General features: G+C 36.0%; 1 protein-coding gene across 6 annotated transcripts in view; it reads right to left on the bottom strand.

Annotated features, from left to right (window-relative positions):
- Nucleotides 1–17886, bottom strand: part of OXSR1 (oxidative stress responsive kinase 1) — a 75969-nt gene that overhangs the window by 29913 nt on the left and 28170 nt on the right. For all 6 annotated transcript variants that reach the window (XM_088798261.1, XM_019727612.3, XM_088798265.1 and 3 more), the window contains 2 exons: nucleotides 16430–16571; nucleotides 2929–2984 (listed from right to left, as the gene is read on the bottom strand). In XM_088798261.1, coding sequence (XP_088654387.1) covers nucleotides 2929–2984; nucleotides 16430–16571 — 198 coding nt within the window. The remainder of the gene's footprint in view (nucleotides 1–2928; nucleotides 2985–16429; nucleotides 16572–17886) is intronic.

Genomic DNA, 17886 nt, shown 5'->3' on the forward strand with positions numbered 1-17886 from the left:
TCAATCATTATTTCTTCAAATATTTTCACCACTCCTTTCTTCTTCTGGGCCTCCAACAATGTATATGTTGGTCCACTTAATGGTTTCCAACAAGTCCCTCAGGCTCTGTGCACTTTTCTTCACCTTTTTCCTTTGTATTCATCAGACTTGCTAATTTCCATTTCCCTATCTTCAAGTTTACCAATTCTTTCTTCTGTCAGCTCAAATCTTCAACTAAATTCTTCTAGTGAGTTTTCATTTCACAGCACAGCTTGTAGCACTTTTTAGCTCCAGAATTTCTTTTTAGTTACTTTTAGGTTTTCCCTCGTTAGTAATAGTTTCAGTTTGTTCACACATTGTTTTCTTTAGTTTCTCTATATCATCCTTTAGTTCTCTGAGCATCCTGAAGACTGCTGTTTTAAAATCTTTGTCTAGTAGCTCGGCCATCAGGTCTTTTTTCAGTATTTGTTGATTTATTTATTTCCTTTGAATGGGTCACACTTTCCTGTTTCATTCAATACCTTGTGATTTTGCTGTTGAAAACTGAAGACTGGAATCTAATAATATGACAACTCTGGAGATCATATTCTACCCCTTTCCCAGGGTTTGTTCATTTTTGTTCTTCTTTTCTTTTTGGTTGTTGTAGACTGTGTCAGTGTCAAGCATCAGTCAAAGATGTTAACTTAAGTTCTTCTCAGGTCTTTTCTGCACTTTTTGCTGGGCATATGCAGTCACTTTCCAATTTTCCCTGTACATGTAGTTGTTTTTTAATGTCCTAGTCTCTAATGTCTGGCTCCGAAAAGGGAAAGAAAAGAAAAATGAAGGGAAGGAAAAAAGGCGCTGACCCATTAATTCCCCCTGGAAGTCACTTGGCAGGGGGGCGGTGCAGCAACAACAGCTGCTCACCTCTCTGCCCTCACCTTTGTGATCAAAAGCAGCAATCAGTGATCAGAGCAAAGATCCCTGATATTTGGAGGACAGGATCCTTTTTGCTCACCATGGTTCCCACAAGCTGTGTGCAAGTCGCTCCAAAAACATGTGCACAGCTACCTGCAATGTGGCTGATAGTCAAGGAATAAATAGCTCTGAAATTGGCCAAAATAAACCATAATTTATCTTCCAAGACTTCCCTTAGAATTTCCAAGCCTTTAATGGACTACAGAATTTCAAAATAGTTACAGTAGGGCTTCACTTGACATCGTCAACAGGTTCTGCCACTTTAAGTGAATTGGTGTATAATGAAACCAATTTTACCACAGGCTAACTGATACAAACAAGAGTTAAGTTCTCATGGTATCTCATCAACATTATAATGAAATAACATTGAATGAAACATTATTTGAGGACCTGCTGTACATGAGACAGATTCTGCCAGTTCAATTGCTGTCTAGGTGGGGAGAAAGATTTCTGGTGCTTCTTACTTGCCCTCTTCATAGAATCCTCGTCTTTAGTTTTTCACCACTTGATTTTGCTTCTCTAAGCAATACAGCACAATTGTGTCTGGTGCTGAACTTACATAAATGGAATCACATGCTGTATATTCTATTTGACTGGATTCTTTCATGTTATGGCTTTATAATTTATTAACGCTTTTGTACGTAGCTGTAGTTCTATTCAATTTCATCACTAGATAGTATTCTAATGTATAAATTAAACACAATTTATTTATCCATTCTACTAATGAAAGACTTGGGACTGTTTCAAACTTTCCATGCTTATTAGTACCGTGGTACACGTAAGCATGAATTTCTCTAGGCCATACACCTAGAAGCCAGTCTTAGGGTATGCATATTGTAATAAAATGTTTATACTAATTTACATTCCCACATCAGAGTATGAGATTTTTCCTTACTTTACACCCATACTAACTACTGGTATTGTTAGATGTTTTCGCCAGGTCAGTCAGTATAACATGCTATCCAATGTTATTCTACTTTGCATTTAATTGGTGACTAGTGAGACTGAACACCTTTTATTATATTTATGTTTTGATGTCTTCGTTTGGGAAGTTTTATGCCCATTTTTGTAATGAGCTCTTTATATATTCTAAATTTGAGCCTTTTGTCTGTTATGCATGCTACAAATATCTTTTTACTCTGTGGTTTGCTTTTTACTTATTGATGATGATAAACTGTTCCTTTTTTTGATGAATAGAAGTTGGTCGTTTTAAAGGAGTCAAATTTATAATCTTTTCCTTTATGTTAGAGCATTATGTGGCTAGGCTAAAATATCCCCTTACCTTAGGACATGAAGATGTGTGCCTATTTGAATCAGATTTAGATTTCTTCTAAATCTGAAGAAATAATTAAATTTTGGGTGGTTATCCTCCTCCTGCCAAATAACCTGACTGTTCCAGCAGTGCCCATGGGACTAAGCTGAGGTTTGCTCAGATGGTCTGCTTGTCAATAATCCTGTGGTAGAGCCACTCTGGAGTCTCAGTTTGGAGGAAGGGGTATTTCACAAGGACAGCCACTTTTACAGGCCTTGGACTCCAACTCATCTCTTCAGCTCTGAATCTCCCCAAAGTGCACTTCCCCCTCTCAGATGCCTCTTCTTAACTGGCATATACCCCATTCCCGCCAGGACAGAAGCAGCTCTGTATCACCTTTCTATGAAGTATTTATTCTTAAACACAATGAAGTTTCTTGAGTACTTCTCCTTTAAAGGAAAGTACAGAATGTCATGAGAACCCATAGAAGAAGACCCTAATGGAGGATAAAGAGTGGATAAATGAAAGGTAATGAGTAATGGTCAGAAAAATGTCTAAGATCAAAAAAGAAGATTGAGTAGTAGAGGATATCTTGAAAATCAGCAGGGATGTGCCAAAATAGGATGCTTGACTAGAAATGGTCCAGGGAAGAGAAGAGCAAACTGACTAAGAAACTGTAAAAGATGAGTAATATGGTTCTACTGACCATTATCAAAATAAAAAGAAATACTAATCATTACCTGCAATCTGTACTGAGCCATCTTCTCCAAGAAGAATATTTCCAGCTTTCACATCTCTTTAAGAAAAACAAAAGTTACATATTAAAAAAACACCTATTCTTTGGAGCCACATAATCTAAGCAGTTGTTTACTATATGCACACAACACTGGCATTATTTAAGTGTTCTTTTTTGCATGAAAGGGCATTAAGGCAATAGTAAAATTAAAAATATTTTTTGTCACTTGTACTAGAATCCAAACATTGTAAACAGAAAGCTAGAATAACATATAGCTTTTTACTATGAAATCTAGAAAACCCACGGTGATTAAATACCTGACTGGGATGACAGTGGCCAAAGAATGTGATCCTCAACTACCTTCATCTGATTCTTTTTGAAATATATTGATTTCTTTTTTCAATACCCTGATACATCGTTAAAATTTGGTTGAAAACAGGGATAATTCTATGACTATAGCATAAAGATACATATAAATTATTCAAACATCTCTGTACTTTTATTGGTAACTATTTATAACTCAAGTAATACATGAATATGTTCTTGTTATGAAAACCTAAACATCGCTGAAAAGGCCAAAATCCCTTTCACCACTATTCTGAAGTCTAGTATTCTCTCTAAAAATTTCAGCCATTATCAGTCTGGTTAATGGAATGTTTCTGTGACATATCTAGGCTTTTCTTCCAACATAAATGTTATTATACTATCCACTATACCTTATTTTTCTATACCTTATTTTTCTCATGCAACATGTTAGTAATATCTAGCAAAATTTAAAATCACAAAACCTATGAGTAGCGAATCTACTTCTTGATAACCTAGAGAAACTCTCACAATGTACAGGGAATAAATACAAGAGGGTTCACAGCAGTGTAATTTGTAATAACAATCCCCAAATGGTAACGGCCTAAAAAGCCAAGAACAGCAGAAAGGTTAAATTAATTCTGTTACATCCATGAAATGGAATAAGGTCAATCAACATGTTATGACTTTAAATGCCCTTTAATACAATGCCCAAGAGAACATATCAAATGGGACAGTACATTTTGTATGACACCATCAATGTTACACACACACACACACACACACACACACACACACCCAAACAGAGAGCAATGAATGGCTGGTTCCTTTGGTGGACAGGCGTGGGACTGGAGTCAAGGGGAACAGTGTTTGAATATCTTGTAGGAACGAACTCATCTATTTATTTTGTAATTAAAATAAATATAATTTAAAAATAAACAAAAAAGAGCTAACCCTTGAAGCTGTTAGACAAGAAAGAAAAGCAAGGCTAGCTCATGGAGGAAAGCTTTGTTTATCATGAAAAGGAACTAGTGAAAAGCACAACACTTTATCTCCCTTTGTTTTGTTTTCCTCCATATTTAGCTATAACCTTGGTAAACAATGAACAAGTTTCGTAGCTATGTGTAGCAGCATCACCATACCAGAGTATATAATAACTTTCTGGAATATATACTAAAATGTAAGGAAATCGTGTTACTGAATATTTTGTACTGCTTATAAATCCAAACAATTTACAGGACATTTTCCCAGAGACTTGACTTAGAGTGGAAGCTGACTCACTTTGCTCTAAAAACCTAAAGTCTCTGATTCTAGATACTATGAACAGGAGAGAATTGAGGACATTCCCTTCCCTTGGTGACAAAGACCATTCAACTGAGTCAACCATGAACCTTTACCTCCTTTTTCTGAGCTCATTTGGAATGATACCTAAAACTCAACGGAAAATACAATGTATAGCGTAGGCACTTCCTCCTCTGTGCCTCTTCAGTAGGCTGTAACACAGTGTTAACACAGATCATAGAAATATGATCATATTTCTGGGTCCGTGTCTCTCATTTCACCATGAGCCATATCTGAGCCTGTATCTCAATACATTTCTGTATCACCTGCAATTTAATTATTTATTTGGTATTATGACTAGAACATAGGAGGCATCTCCCAGATATTCATCAAAATTTAAATAACTAAATAGGAGACACCCTGCCTCAAATTCTCTTATAGAGATAAGTATGATATTAAATAAATGAACGCGTGAATAAATCTAACAAAACATTAAAATAAAACTTGATTGTTTCTAAAGAGAAGTATATTAAATCTATCATTTAATCCAACTAAATATCAAAATAAAACTTGATTGTCCCCTCCCCACCATGCCAACCCCCAACTCTGTTCCAAATGTTAGGGTTATAAACCAATACATTGCAGTCTAATAGAACAACCCTAACTATCGATCAGTAGGAGACCAGTTAAACTGTTGTATATCTAGATAATGAAATACAATGAATACTAATGAATATATGTGTTAATATGCAACAATCTTACGTGAAGTAAGAATACAACATATGGTATGTTGCTATTTTTCTGGTTTTGTTGTTGTTTTTTAAACGGAAGGGAGAGGGACATATACATTATGTTTATATTGGGCTAAAATCTCTCTGAAAGGAGTCACAAGAAAATGGCAAGAAGTGGTTCCCTTTAGACCAGGGTACTGGAGGTTCAGGGAAGGAAGAAGACTTTAAAAAACCTTTTATTTTTTAGAACAGTTTAGAGTTACATAAACATTGAGAAGCTCAGCAGAGACGTTCTCATATCCCTTGCACTGTTTCCCCTGTGGTTAACATCTTACATTAGCACAGTACCTTAGCCATAATTAATGAACCAGTATTGATGCATTACTATTAACTAAAGTGCACAATTTATTCAGATTTTTTAAGTTTTTACCTAATGTCCTTTTTCTGTCCCCGGATCCCATCTCGTATACCATATTATACTTAGTTGCCGTGTCTCCTTAGGCTCCTCTTGTCCGTGGCAGTTTCTTTGACTTTCCTTATTTCTGATGACCTCAACAATTTCGAGTAACGGTCAAGTATTTTGTAGGATGCCCTTCTAATGGAATTTGTATGATATCTTCATGACTAGATTGGAGTTATGAATTTTTGGAAGGAAAACCACAGAAGTGCCATTTTCATCACATCCTATCAAGAGTACATAGTATCAACATAATTTAGCTACAGTGGATATTTAGAAGACTTATTTTTTATGATCTACCATTTTGTGCTGTTTGAATTTTTTAAGCCATGTATACATATTACCTATTTAAATAATGTTTTCTAAGTTTTTGTCTTTCATAAGTGAAGAGACAGTAATCCATTTTCAGTGAACCTTCACTTTGGATGACTTTTCCCAGTCAATTCCCCAGCTAATCAATTCATGTTTCCCTTTTGAAACCACAAGTACAATCTGTAGAACAGCTTACAGAAGTAAAAGCAGAGGAAAATCATGAAGCTAAATGGCTCACTGGATAATCAAACACATCACATTCTGTCTTCACATACCACAGGACAATTGACCCTTCAAAGAAAACATCTGTAACTAAATACCTGGAATTCAATATAGTCCTTGATTAAAGAACTGTTTTTACTCTGTCACAAAGAATATCAAGTAACCCAGCATCCCCAACAGTTAAATCCTTCATCCACTCTTGAATAGCAAGAACAGTGAGTTTTGTTTTTCACAGCTTACTGCCAATTCTCATGTCACTATTGCAAAGTTACAAATTCCTTTTAAAATTAAAAGTAATGTCATAGACATGCTTGACTTTCTTGTTAGTACAGAACACAAGGGAAAAACACAAGTTTCTCCCTATAACATTCTTATGACTCATAAATAGGCGTAGTTTATGGAAAACTTGAAAAACGTCAAGAGAAGCAACAAATCGAAACAAAAGTTGGCAAACACACTACACTTAGGCATCTTAAAGTGACTAAATAGCTAACATTTCTGTTAGAGCTAACTTCTTTAATGAGAAAAATATTTGGGTGGGTAAATATAGAGAGAAAAGTACAAGTCTAATTTAGAGATCTGTTCATGCTAGTCAAAAACCTCTAAAGTCAAGAGGCTCAAGGGGAAAACATAGTAGAGATAGAGGAAAACAACTGAACTTTAAAGATATGAGAGGTAGCAAAAACTACTTAAAATATCCATCTCTGTTTTCCAGTAAAACAATTTTCTCCCAAGCCTGTTGAAGTCTCAGTGTATCTCAGCCTTGGCTGCACATTAGACTCGCTTGGGGAGCTCTGAAAAATCCCAATGCCAAGGTCTCATCCCACACCCATTAAATGAATTTCTGGTGGTGGATCTAGGAAACCAGTACTTATCAAAGTTTCCCAGGTAATCTCAATATGTAGCCAAGGTTGAGAGTCTCTGATTTAAAATGTGACATAGAGAATTTCTATTACAGTAACATGGCAAACTATGCATGGCAAACAGACTTTTATCACTACTACCCAGCAGGTCTTTGCCCCAAAACACACCATTCCCCTGCTACAAACTCAAGGAAACCCTGGCTAAATTAGAGGGAAATGTGTCATAGTTGAGCATGAATTAAAAAAAGAAATCCTAAAGTTTCAGAAATGAAAAGGGACACTTAAGAACCAGAGGGAACCTTGGGAGACAGAGCAAAGACACTGCCCCCAAATGGCTAGGTAGCTCAGGTTTTAAAACCCACCCCTAAATAGAAATATGGTACTGAGCTGGTTTAAGGGTGAGAAGTAGAACTGAAACTCTTCAGAAAGCCAGGACCCACTGTGAGAAGACTGAGCCACAATGAAGGAAAGATACCCTTATCAGAGGTAAGCTACCATACTAAAATAAGACCTAATGGTCTTTAATACAAAAGCATTTTTAGGAATAAAAAGGGTCCTTATATAGTTTTAATAACAGAGATAATTCACCAGAAAGATAACAATCCTGAACCTGTATGTACCTAAAACATATCTTCAATGAGAGTAATAGTTCAAGGGGGTCATTAGGGTTGTAGGGCTCTTTCCTACTAACTTCTGGCCTCCATTGTTCTGATGTGAAGTCAGCTCTTAACCACATTGACGCTCTCTGTCTTAGTCTGTGCAGACTGCTATAACACAAATACCACAGACTAGGTGGCTTAAACAAATCAACATTGATTTCTCACAATTCTGCAAGCTGGGAAGTCCAAGATCAAAGCAGTGGCAGATTTGGTGTCTGGTGAGGATCTGCTTCCTAGTTCATAGGTGACCATCTTTTTGCTGTGGCTTCACATGGCAGAAAGGGCAAGAGAGTTCTCTGGTGTCTCTTTTATAAAGACACGAATCCCATTCATGAGGGCTCTGCTCTCATAAAGGCCCCACCTCCAAATACTATCGCATTGGGGACGGGAATTCAACATATAAATTTTGAGGGGATACAAACATCAAGTATAGCTTCCCCTACATGATGAGTTGTTTTTCTCTTGCTGCTTTCAAGATATTCTCTTTGTGTTTAGATTCCAACAGTGTGACTATGATGAGTTTAGGAATAGATTTCTTGGTATTTATCTTAACTGTGCTTCATCGGGCTTTTTTAAATTTGTAGATTGTTTTTCTTTAAATTTAGAAGCTTTGGGACATCACTTCTTTCAATATTTTTTGTGTCCCTTTTACTCATTTAGCTAAATGAGAGTTAATATATTTTACAAAGTAGATGTTAAAATCATACAAAAAAGCACAGACTAAATTTGTGCCTGAACTTGATGTGAACCAATTCACTTTCTAAAAATGACAGTGACCTTAATGTGCTTTTCAGTGTGTATTTTGGGTTAATTTTACTATTAACTATACAAAGTCTGCATATGTAAAGGTTTAGGAAAAACAATATACTTTTATTGTGTTCTGAAGACTGACTTTTAAAAATAGAGACATGGTTATGTCAAATAAAAGATACTTGGTATATTTAAAGAATAATAATTCCACTGGCAGATCTAAATTCTATTGAGTTAGTAACTAAAAAATATAACTGATATTGAATCAATGTATAGCCAGCTACATTGATTAACGCAATCTTTTCCAACAGGCTTTGGAAGCTGACTGCCTAAATTCAGATCCCAGCTCTGTCACTAGACAACACCCTTGCCAAAGCTTTGGCAAGTTACTTAATCACTTTGCCTTGATTTCCTCATCTGTAAAATGGGAATGAATTAACTGTGAAGATTAAATGACGTAATGTAAACAATGCATTTAGAATAGTATTTAGCATACAAGTTTCAGTGTCATTATTCTCTACACCAGAGGTCAACAACAAACGTTTACTTAAGGGGCTAGATACTTAAATATTTTCAGGCTTTGTGGGCCAGATGTTCTGTCACCACTACTTTGTTTTTCTAATACAAAAGCAGCCATAGACAATCTGCAAATGAATGGGTTGGCTGTGTTTTTGTTTTTTAGAAACAGGCATGAGGCTAGATTCAGCCTGTGGACCATAGTTTGTCAATCCCTGATGATCTACATGGCTTTGGAAAAACAATTTTTTTTCTCTCTCACATAATAGTTTGGGCATGAGTGACATCAGTTCAGTATGGTGACTCTATAGAGTCAGAAACTCAGGCTCCTATTTATTGTTCTACCATCTCTAAGTTCTTGCTGCATTGTCTAAGATGGCTCACTACCACATCCACATTTCAATGGAAGGAAAGAAAAGGGAAATAGAGGTAATGCTACTTTCTGTTAGCCGTGGTTCTCAGGACATTTGGCAATGTCTGAAGACATTTTTGGTTGTCACAGTGGGCAGTACGGGGAGGTGCTACTGACATGTGATGGGTAGAATCCAAGGATGCTGCTAAGTATATCCTACAATGCACAGGACAGCCCCACAACAGAACTGTCCAGCGCAAATGTCAATAGTGGTGGGGTTGACAAAACCTGCTAAGGAACAACTTGGAAGCAGTACACGACACTTTTCTTCTCATCACAGTGGCTAAAAACTAAATCTCATGGTCATATCTGGCCTGCATGGCTGGTTATAAAATGTTGCCTTTCTTCCGGATGGTCATGTGCCCCAAAAATGTAATTTTTTTTTTTTAATTCAAGAAGGGGAGACATATTGGGGGCCAATAAGCAGTGTCTGGCATATTTCTTTCGAGAAGATTGCTTGATGAACATAGACTAGAACTGAAGTATTAACTAATTATGTTCATTGTTAGTATCAAAGTATGTATTCACAGGGTTATCAGCATCCAAAGGACAAGAATCCTCTGTTTTTAGGGTACTTTTCTTTTTAACAGTGTGGGAAATACATTCCCAAATGTTTACTCTTTGGTCATACCCCCTTTTCAGTCATTTGTTAATACATTATTTTAACTTTGTACAAAACGATAAGGTACAATTTTAGATGAAAAATCCTATTTTCTTAAGAATATACCTTCAATGTTTCCAAGATTTCTAGTTTATATATTCTTCCTTAAGAGTCAATTGTTCTTCATCTTCATAAAAAGAGAATTTATTTTCCTTTTTAAGACTTAAGTAGGTTGGAAAATTTAGACTAGAAAGAATTATCGACTTTTTTCTTAGAGTGAGATGCTTATATAAATGGTTGATTCCACCTATTATATGTTGATTTTCTGTAAAATGCTATTTTCAGAGTAACCAAATCAAAAGTTTATGTGAGGGGTAAGGGGGATTGGTACCTTGCATTTTTTCTCCATGTTCTGATTACTCCTTAAAATCTCAGTTTTCCAACTTGGTAGTTGTCTGGTCTTTGATCAGTTACTTTCCTTGGGCTTTGCTTGTCTGTTTGCTAACAAATTAGGGTTATGTAGGTGATCTTTTAAATTGAGGTATAAGTGACAAAACTTAACACATTTAAAGTATACAATGCGATGGTTTGACATATGTATATACTGAGAAAGGATTTCCTGCCCCATCAAGTTAATTAACATATCTATCACCTCACATATTTACTTTCCTTTTTTTTCCTTTGGTGAGAACATTTACGTTCTTAGCAAACTGCAGTAATACAACAGAGTGTTATCAACTACAGTAGGTCCTGGAGTAACACCGTTTTGTTCGGTATCGTTTCATTATAACGTTGATGAGATGCTGTAGGAACTTAAGTCTTGCTTACACCAATTAACTTATGGTAAAATTGGTTTCATTATACATCATTTTGCTTCAAGTTGCAGAACTTAACTGCTGTTAAGTGAGGAGTTACTGCATAACCACCATACCATACATTAGATCCTCAGACTTGATTCATCTCGTAACTGAAAGTTTGTACCTTTTACCAACCTCTCCCTATTTCACCCACTCCCCAGCCCCTGACAACCACTTTTCTACTGTTTCAATTAGTTCAACATTTCTTTTTAAGATTTCACATATAAGTGATACCATGTGGTGTTTGTCATTCTCTGTCTGGCTTAATGCACTTAGCATAATGCCTTCTAGGTTCAACCATGTTGTCACAAACAGGATTTACTTAATTTTTATGGCTGAATAATATTCCATTGTGTATATATACCATATTATTTTATCCATTCACCCAATGACAGACACTGAGGTGGTTTCCACACCGTGGCTATTGTGACTAATTCTGCTATGAATATGGGGGTATAGATATCACTTTGAGATAGTGATTTCATTTCCTTTGGATATATATACTCAGAAATGGGATTGCTGGATCATATGGTCATTTTATTTCTGATTTCCTGAGGAAACTCCAAATTGTTTCCCATAGTGGCTGTACCAGATGATATTCCCACCAAGACTGTACAAGAGTTCCCTTTTCTCTACATCCTCACCAGCATCTGTCATCTTTTGTCATTTTGATAATAGACATCATAACAGGTGTGAGAGGATATCTCATTGTGTTTTTGATATGCATTGCCCTGATGGTTTGTGATGTTCAACACCTTTTTCATGAACCTCTTCGCCATTTACGTGTCTTCTTTGGAAAAACGGCTATTCAGGTCCTTTGCCCACTTTTTAATTGGGTTGGATTTTTTCTGGCTTCTGAGTTGCATGAGTTCCTTCTATATTCTGGATATAACCCCTTCTCAGAAATATGGTTTGCAAATATTTCTTCCCATCCATGTCTTTTTATTTTGCTGATGGTTTCTTTTGCTGTTTAGAAGCAGCTTTTTAATGCAGTCCCACTTGTTTATTTCTGTCTTTGTTGCCTTTGCTATTGGTGTCAAAAAAAAAAAAAAAAAAATCATCACCAAGAACAATGTCAAGGAGCATGCCCAGGATTTTTTTTTCCAGGATGTTTATGGTTTCAGGTCTTAAGTTCAAGTCTTTAATTCATTTGAAGTTGATTTTTGCATATGATGTAAGGTAAGAGTTCAGTTTCATCCTTTTATATATGGATATCCAGTTTTCCAAACACCATTTATGAAGAGACTATCATTTCCCCAATGTATATTCTTGACCCCTTTGTCAAAAATTAATTGACCAGGGCCGGCCCGGTGGCTCAGGCCATTGGAGCTCCATGCTCCTAACTCCGAAGGCTGCCGGTTTGATTCCCACACGGGCCAGTGGGCTCTCAACGACAAGGTTGCCAGTTCAACTCCTCGAGTCCCGCAAGAGATGGTGGGCTCTGCCCCCTGCAACTAAAATTGAACACGGCACCTTGAGCTGAGCTGCCTCCCAGATGGCTCAGTTGGTTGGAGCACGGGCTCTGAACCACAAGGTTGCCAGTTTAATTCCTCGAGTTCCGCAAGGGATGGTGGGCTGTGCCCCCTGCAACTAGCAACAGCAACTGGACCTAGAGCTGAGCTGCGCCCTCCACAACTAAGACTGAAAGGACAACAACTTGACTTGGAAAAAAGTCCTGGAAGTACACACTGTTCCCCAATAAAGTCCTGTTCCCCTTCCCCAATAAAATCTTTAAAAAATAAAAATTAATTGACCACACACAAGGACTGACAAGTTCATGAACTTGTTGCAACAATGTTGCTAACCTTTTTTGATATCAGAGGGATTATTCATTATGAATTTGTACCACCTTGTAACCAAGTTTACTATTTGGAAGTGCTGAAAAGGCTGCATGAGAAAGTTAGATGACCTGAACTTTTTTCCAACAATTCACGGCTCTTGCATCACGACAATGCACCAGCTCACACAGCACTGTCTGTGAGGGAATTTTTAGCCAGTAAACGCATAAGTGTATTGGAACACCCTCTCTACTCACCTGATCTGGCCCCAGTGACTTATTTCTTTACCCGAAGATACAGGAAATATTGAAAGGAAGACATTTTGATGACATTCAGGACGTCAAGGATAATATGACAACAGTGCTGATGGCCATTCCAGAGAAAGAGTTCCAAAACTGCTTTGAAGGGTGGACTAGGCACTGGCATCGGTGCATAGCTTCCCAAGGGGAGGACTTTGAAGGTGGCAGTAGAGATATTCAGCAATGAAGTATGTAGCACTTTCTCTAGGATGAGTTCGTGAACTTAATTATCCTACCTCGTATGCATTTGGTTTTTTAGGGGGGGGGTTCTCTATTCTGTTCCATTGAACTGTCTGTTTTTATGCCAATATCATACTGTTTGATTACTATAGCTTTATAATAGAGTTTGAAAGCAGGCATTGTGATGCCTCCAGCTTTGTTCTTCTTGCTCAAGACTGCTTTGGCTATTTGTGGACTTTTTGCTGTTCCATATAAACTTTAGTATTGTTTTTTCTATTCCTGTGAAAATCCCACTGGAATTCTGGTAGGGATTGCACTGAATCTGTAGATCACTTTGGGTAATATGGACATTTTAACAATATTATTCTTCTAATCTATGAACACAGAATATCTTTCCATTTATCTGTGCCATCTGCAATTTCTCTCATCAGTGTCTTATAGTTTTCAGTGAACAGATTTTTCACTTCCTTAGTTAAATTTGTTGCTAAGCATCTTTTCTTTTCTTTAGATTCTGTTTATTTTTATGATTTTTATATGAATTGCTTACCCTTCACAATTTCAAATATACTGCCCCCTCAAGTTTCTGTTTAGTATCTTCTAGGTGTTACATATATTAATTCTTTTCTCAAGAAAGAAGCCTTTCATTTTACAGTTCTATACTATTTTACCATAGAATCTAACAACTATGACAATAAAGCCATGAGTGTAGTAGGAGTAAGAGGTTTCTTCTTATTTTTTTAAATTTTATTGGGGAATATTGGGGAACAGTATGTTTCTCCAGGGACCATCAGCTCCAAGTCGTCCTTCAATCTAGTTGTGGAGGGCGCAGCTCAGTTCCAAGTCCAGTTGCCGTTTTCAATCTTTAGTTGCAGGGGGGCACAGCCCACCATCCTATGCAAGAATTGAACCGGCAACCTTGTTGAGAGCTCGTGCTCAAACTGAGTCATCCGGCCTCCCCAGTATTTTATTCTTTTTGGTGCTATTGTAAATGAGATTGTTTTAATTTCTCTAACAGATTGTTCTTAGTGCATAGAAACATAACTGATTTCTGTATAATTTTGTATCCTGTGATTTTACTGAAATCGTTTATTAGTTGTACAGTTTTTTGGTATAGTCTTTAGAGTTTTCTATACGTAATACCATATCATCTGCAAATAGATAGTTTTACTTCTCCTTTCTGACTTGGATGTCTTTTATTTCTTTTTCATGTCTAACTGGTCTGGCTAGGACTTCCAGTAAGATGTTGAATAAAAGTGGTGATAGTGGGCATCCTTGGCTTGTTCCTGATCTTAAAGGCTTTCAGCTTTTCACCACTGAGTATGACATTCATTAGCTGTGGGTTTGTCATATGTGGCCTTTATTATGTTGAGATATGTTCCTTCTATACCCACTTTGTTCAGAGTTTTTATCATAAAAGAATGAATTTTGTCAAATACTTTTTCTGCATCTATTGAGAAGATTATATGGTTGTTATCCTTTATTCTGTTAATGTGACAGAGCACATTAATTTACGGGTGTTGAACCATCCTTGCATCCCTGGGATGAATCCCACTTGGTCATGGTGTATGTTCCTTCCAATGTATTGCTGAATCTGGTTTGTACAATTTTGTTGAGAATTTTTGCCTCTATGTTCATCAAGGATATTGGCCTGTAATTTTTCTTTATTTGTAATGTCTTTGTCTGGCTTTGGTATCAGGATAATACTGGCTTCACAGAATAAGTTTGGAACCATTCCTTCCTCTTCAATTTTTTGAAACATTTTAAGAACAGGTATTAATTCTTTGAATGGTTGGTTGAATTCACCCGTGAAGCCACCTGGTCCTGGATTTTTATTTGTTGGGAGTTTCTGACTAAAGCTTCAATTTCATTGCTTGTAATCAGTTTGTTTAGATTTTGTATTTCTTCCTGGTTCAGTCTTAGAAGGTAATATAGTTCTAAAATTTTTTTCATTTCTTTCTGATTGTCAGATCTGTTGGCATATATAATTGTTCACGGTATTCTTTAACGATTCTTTGTATTTCCATAGTGTCAGCTGTTAACTTCTCTTTCATTTATGATTTTATGTATTGGGGCTCTTTTTTTTCTTGATGAGTTTGGCTAAAGGTTTGTCAGTGTTGTTTATCTTTTCAACGAACCAGTTCTTTATTTTATTGACTTTTTTCCTACTATTTTTTTACATTTCTATTTCATTTATTTCTGCTCTGATCTTAATTAACTATTTCCTTCCTTTTACTCAATTTGGGTTTTGTTTGTTCTTCTTTTTCTGGTTCCTTTAGGTGTAGAGTTAGAATGTTTATTTGGGATTATTCTTGTTTCTTGAGGTAGACCTCTAATAGCTATAAACTTCCCTCTTAGAGCTGATTTTTGCTGTATCCTATAAATTTTGGAAAGTGGTGTTTTCATTTTCATTTGTTTCAGGACAGTTTTGATTTCCTCTTCGATTCACTGGCTGTTTAATTGCATGCTGTTGAGTCTCCATGTATTTGTATCTTTTCCAGTTTTCTTCCCTGTAGTTAATTTCTAGTTTCATGCCATTGTGGTCAGAAAAGATGCTTGATATTATTTCAATCTTCTTGAATTTATTAAGGCGTGTTTTATGGCTTAATATGTGACCTATTCTGGAGAGTTCCAGAATAGAACACTTGCAAAATGTGTAATCTACAGTTTTTGGGTGAAATTTTCTATAAATGCCTATTAAGTCAATCTGGTCTAATGTGACAGTTAAGGCCATTCTTTCTGTATTAATTTACTGTCTAGATAATCTATCCATTGATGTGAATAGTGTATGAAAATACCCTATTATTCTGTTACACAGCTTTTTAAATGCTTTCTTTTTTTAAAAAAAGCTTTATAAAAATATGTTATTTTACAAAGAGCTTTTGAGAAAATATTCAAGATAAAGATATAAAAGGAATAAAGAAAGGAACATGCAAAATTATATATACAGTTTTGTTTTAAATATTTTTAAGCACATAAAAGAAACTACAAAGGAATATTCCAAAAATGTTATCAGTGACTGACTACAATGACTGCCTCCTGGTAGGAAATTAGGAATTTTTCCAGGTTTTTTTTTTTCCAATTTGATTAAAGATTTCGTTACTTTTAAAATACTTATTAGCTGTGTAATTAAAGCCCTAACCACAATGTGCTGGAATACAAAGAACCATATTAACACTCAGATTGTGATTAATTTTGCAAAAGAATGGGGAATGGCCTCAATGAAATGATATAGCACAGCTACCACTGTACTTATCCAAAAGAGGAGAATGTTGTCTTTTGCGTACCTGTGAATCTGTCCGTTTTTGTGCAGGTATTCCAACCCTTCCAACACTTCTCTGAGTATTGTAGCAATGGTAGGTTCATCGAGGACTCCACTTTTGTGTTCCCCCTTGGCCACAATGTGCTTAATGATATCCAGAACAGACCCTGAAAACAGAAAACAGTTTTTCATAAACTTTTAACTTATTCAATGTAACTCAGAGACATTCTGAAATTAAAACACATGTAAACCTTTTGACAAATTTAACTGTGTGGGAAAAAGAGAAAAAAATAGCAAATATAAGGAAATACAGAAGTTTAAAATTCATAATTGATTCTGAATTCCAATTTAAAACAGAAAGTAGCCTGCTAATATCCAAACAGTAGTGTTACACCAGCATCATCTTTATACTTCTAATGAGAATGTGGAAAAGGTAGCAGAGAATTTTTAACCACCTCTGAAGAATCCCTAGGTAAACCATGTCCGTCAATTAAAACTTGAATATAAGATATCACAAACCCATTTAGGTTTCCCACACCAGGTTAGAGTATGCAACACTGTATGAATAAAGACAGAAAAACACAATTAAAACGCAGGGAAAATTACACAATACTTGAAAAGTAAAGATCACATGTGTATGCAAACTAAGTTAAGGGCTGAAATTATGTCTCAAGTTAATAGAAATAAACTAGGTAAGGCAAAGAAAAATCTGGAAAGAATAAAAATGGCAGTTCTCTTTAAATAACAGCCTAGATGTATTATCAATCTCATTCTTCCGAGGATGGGAAATAATGTTCCCACTAAAAATTACAGGGAGAGAGGATAAAGACACCTGTACAATAATTAAATCATAGAATGCTGACTACCATAACTGATGATGATAATTTTACAAAGTTGGCTAAAGATTTATAAGATTTCTAGCAGTACAGTGGCCCATAAAGACGAAAGAACCAAAACAATCTCCGATATTAGAAATTGTATCGAGAAGTCTGAACATAATATAAACTGCACTGAAAAGACTGGAAGCCCATTTCTTGACACAAAACTTCAATGATCAAGACTAAAATTAAAACAAACACACACTTCTGATGAAAACCTGCCCTAGTGGGTGCTTTTTAGTTCACACACTTAAGAAGAAAAAATGTATTCCCAAATAGATGAAAAGAAGTGGTCTAGATGGAATCCTCAAAAACATGGGAGGATTGAACTCATGTTTACTTTACCTCCCTCTTGAAATCCATTAACTTGATAAAAAAGGCATGAACGCAGAATGAAGAATAAAACAAGAAAGAAGATAACAGAAGAGAGACAACAATAATTTTCTGGAAGAAGGAAAGCAGAAAAAAGAACTGACTAAGCAGAGTGGAGAAACTTCACTGCCTCCAGAGAAGGTATGCCAGTTAGGAAATAGTGGTCTCTACTTATCCTAGAGCTCCAGAAAAGCTCAGAATATACGGACCCCGCATAAGGGGAAACGAGGGG

This window comes from Rhinolophus sinicus, chromosome 5, assembly GCF_057876585.1.
Source record: "Rhinolophus sinicus isolate RSI-liver-muscle chromosome 5, RSI-T2T, whole genome shotgun sequence".
NCBI lineage: Eukaryota > Metazoa > Chordata > Mammalia > Chiroptera > Rhinolophidae > Rhinolophus > Rhinolophus sinicus.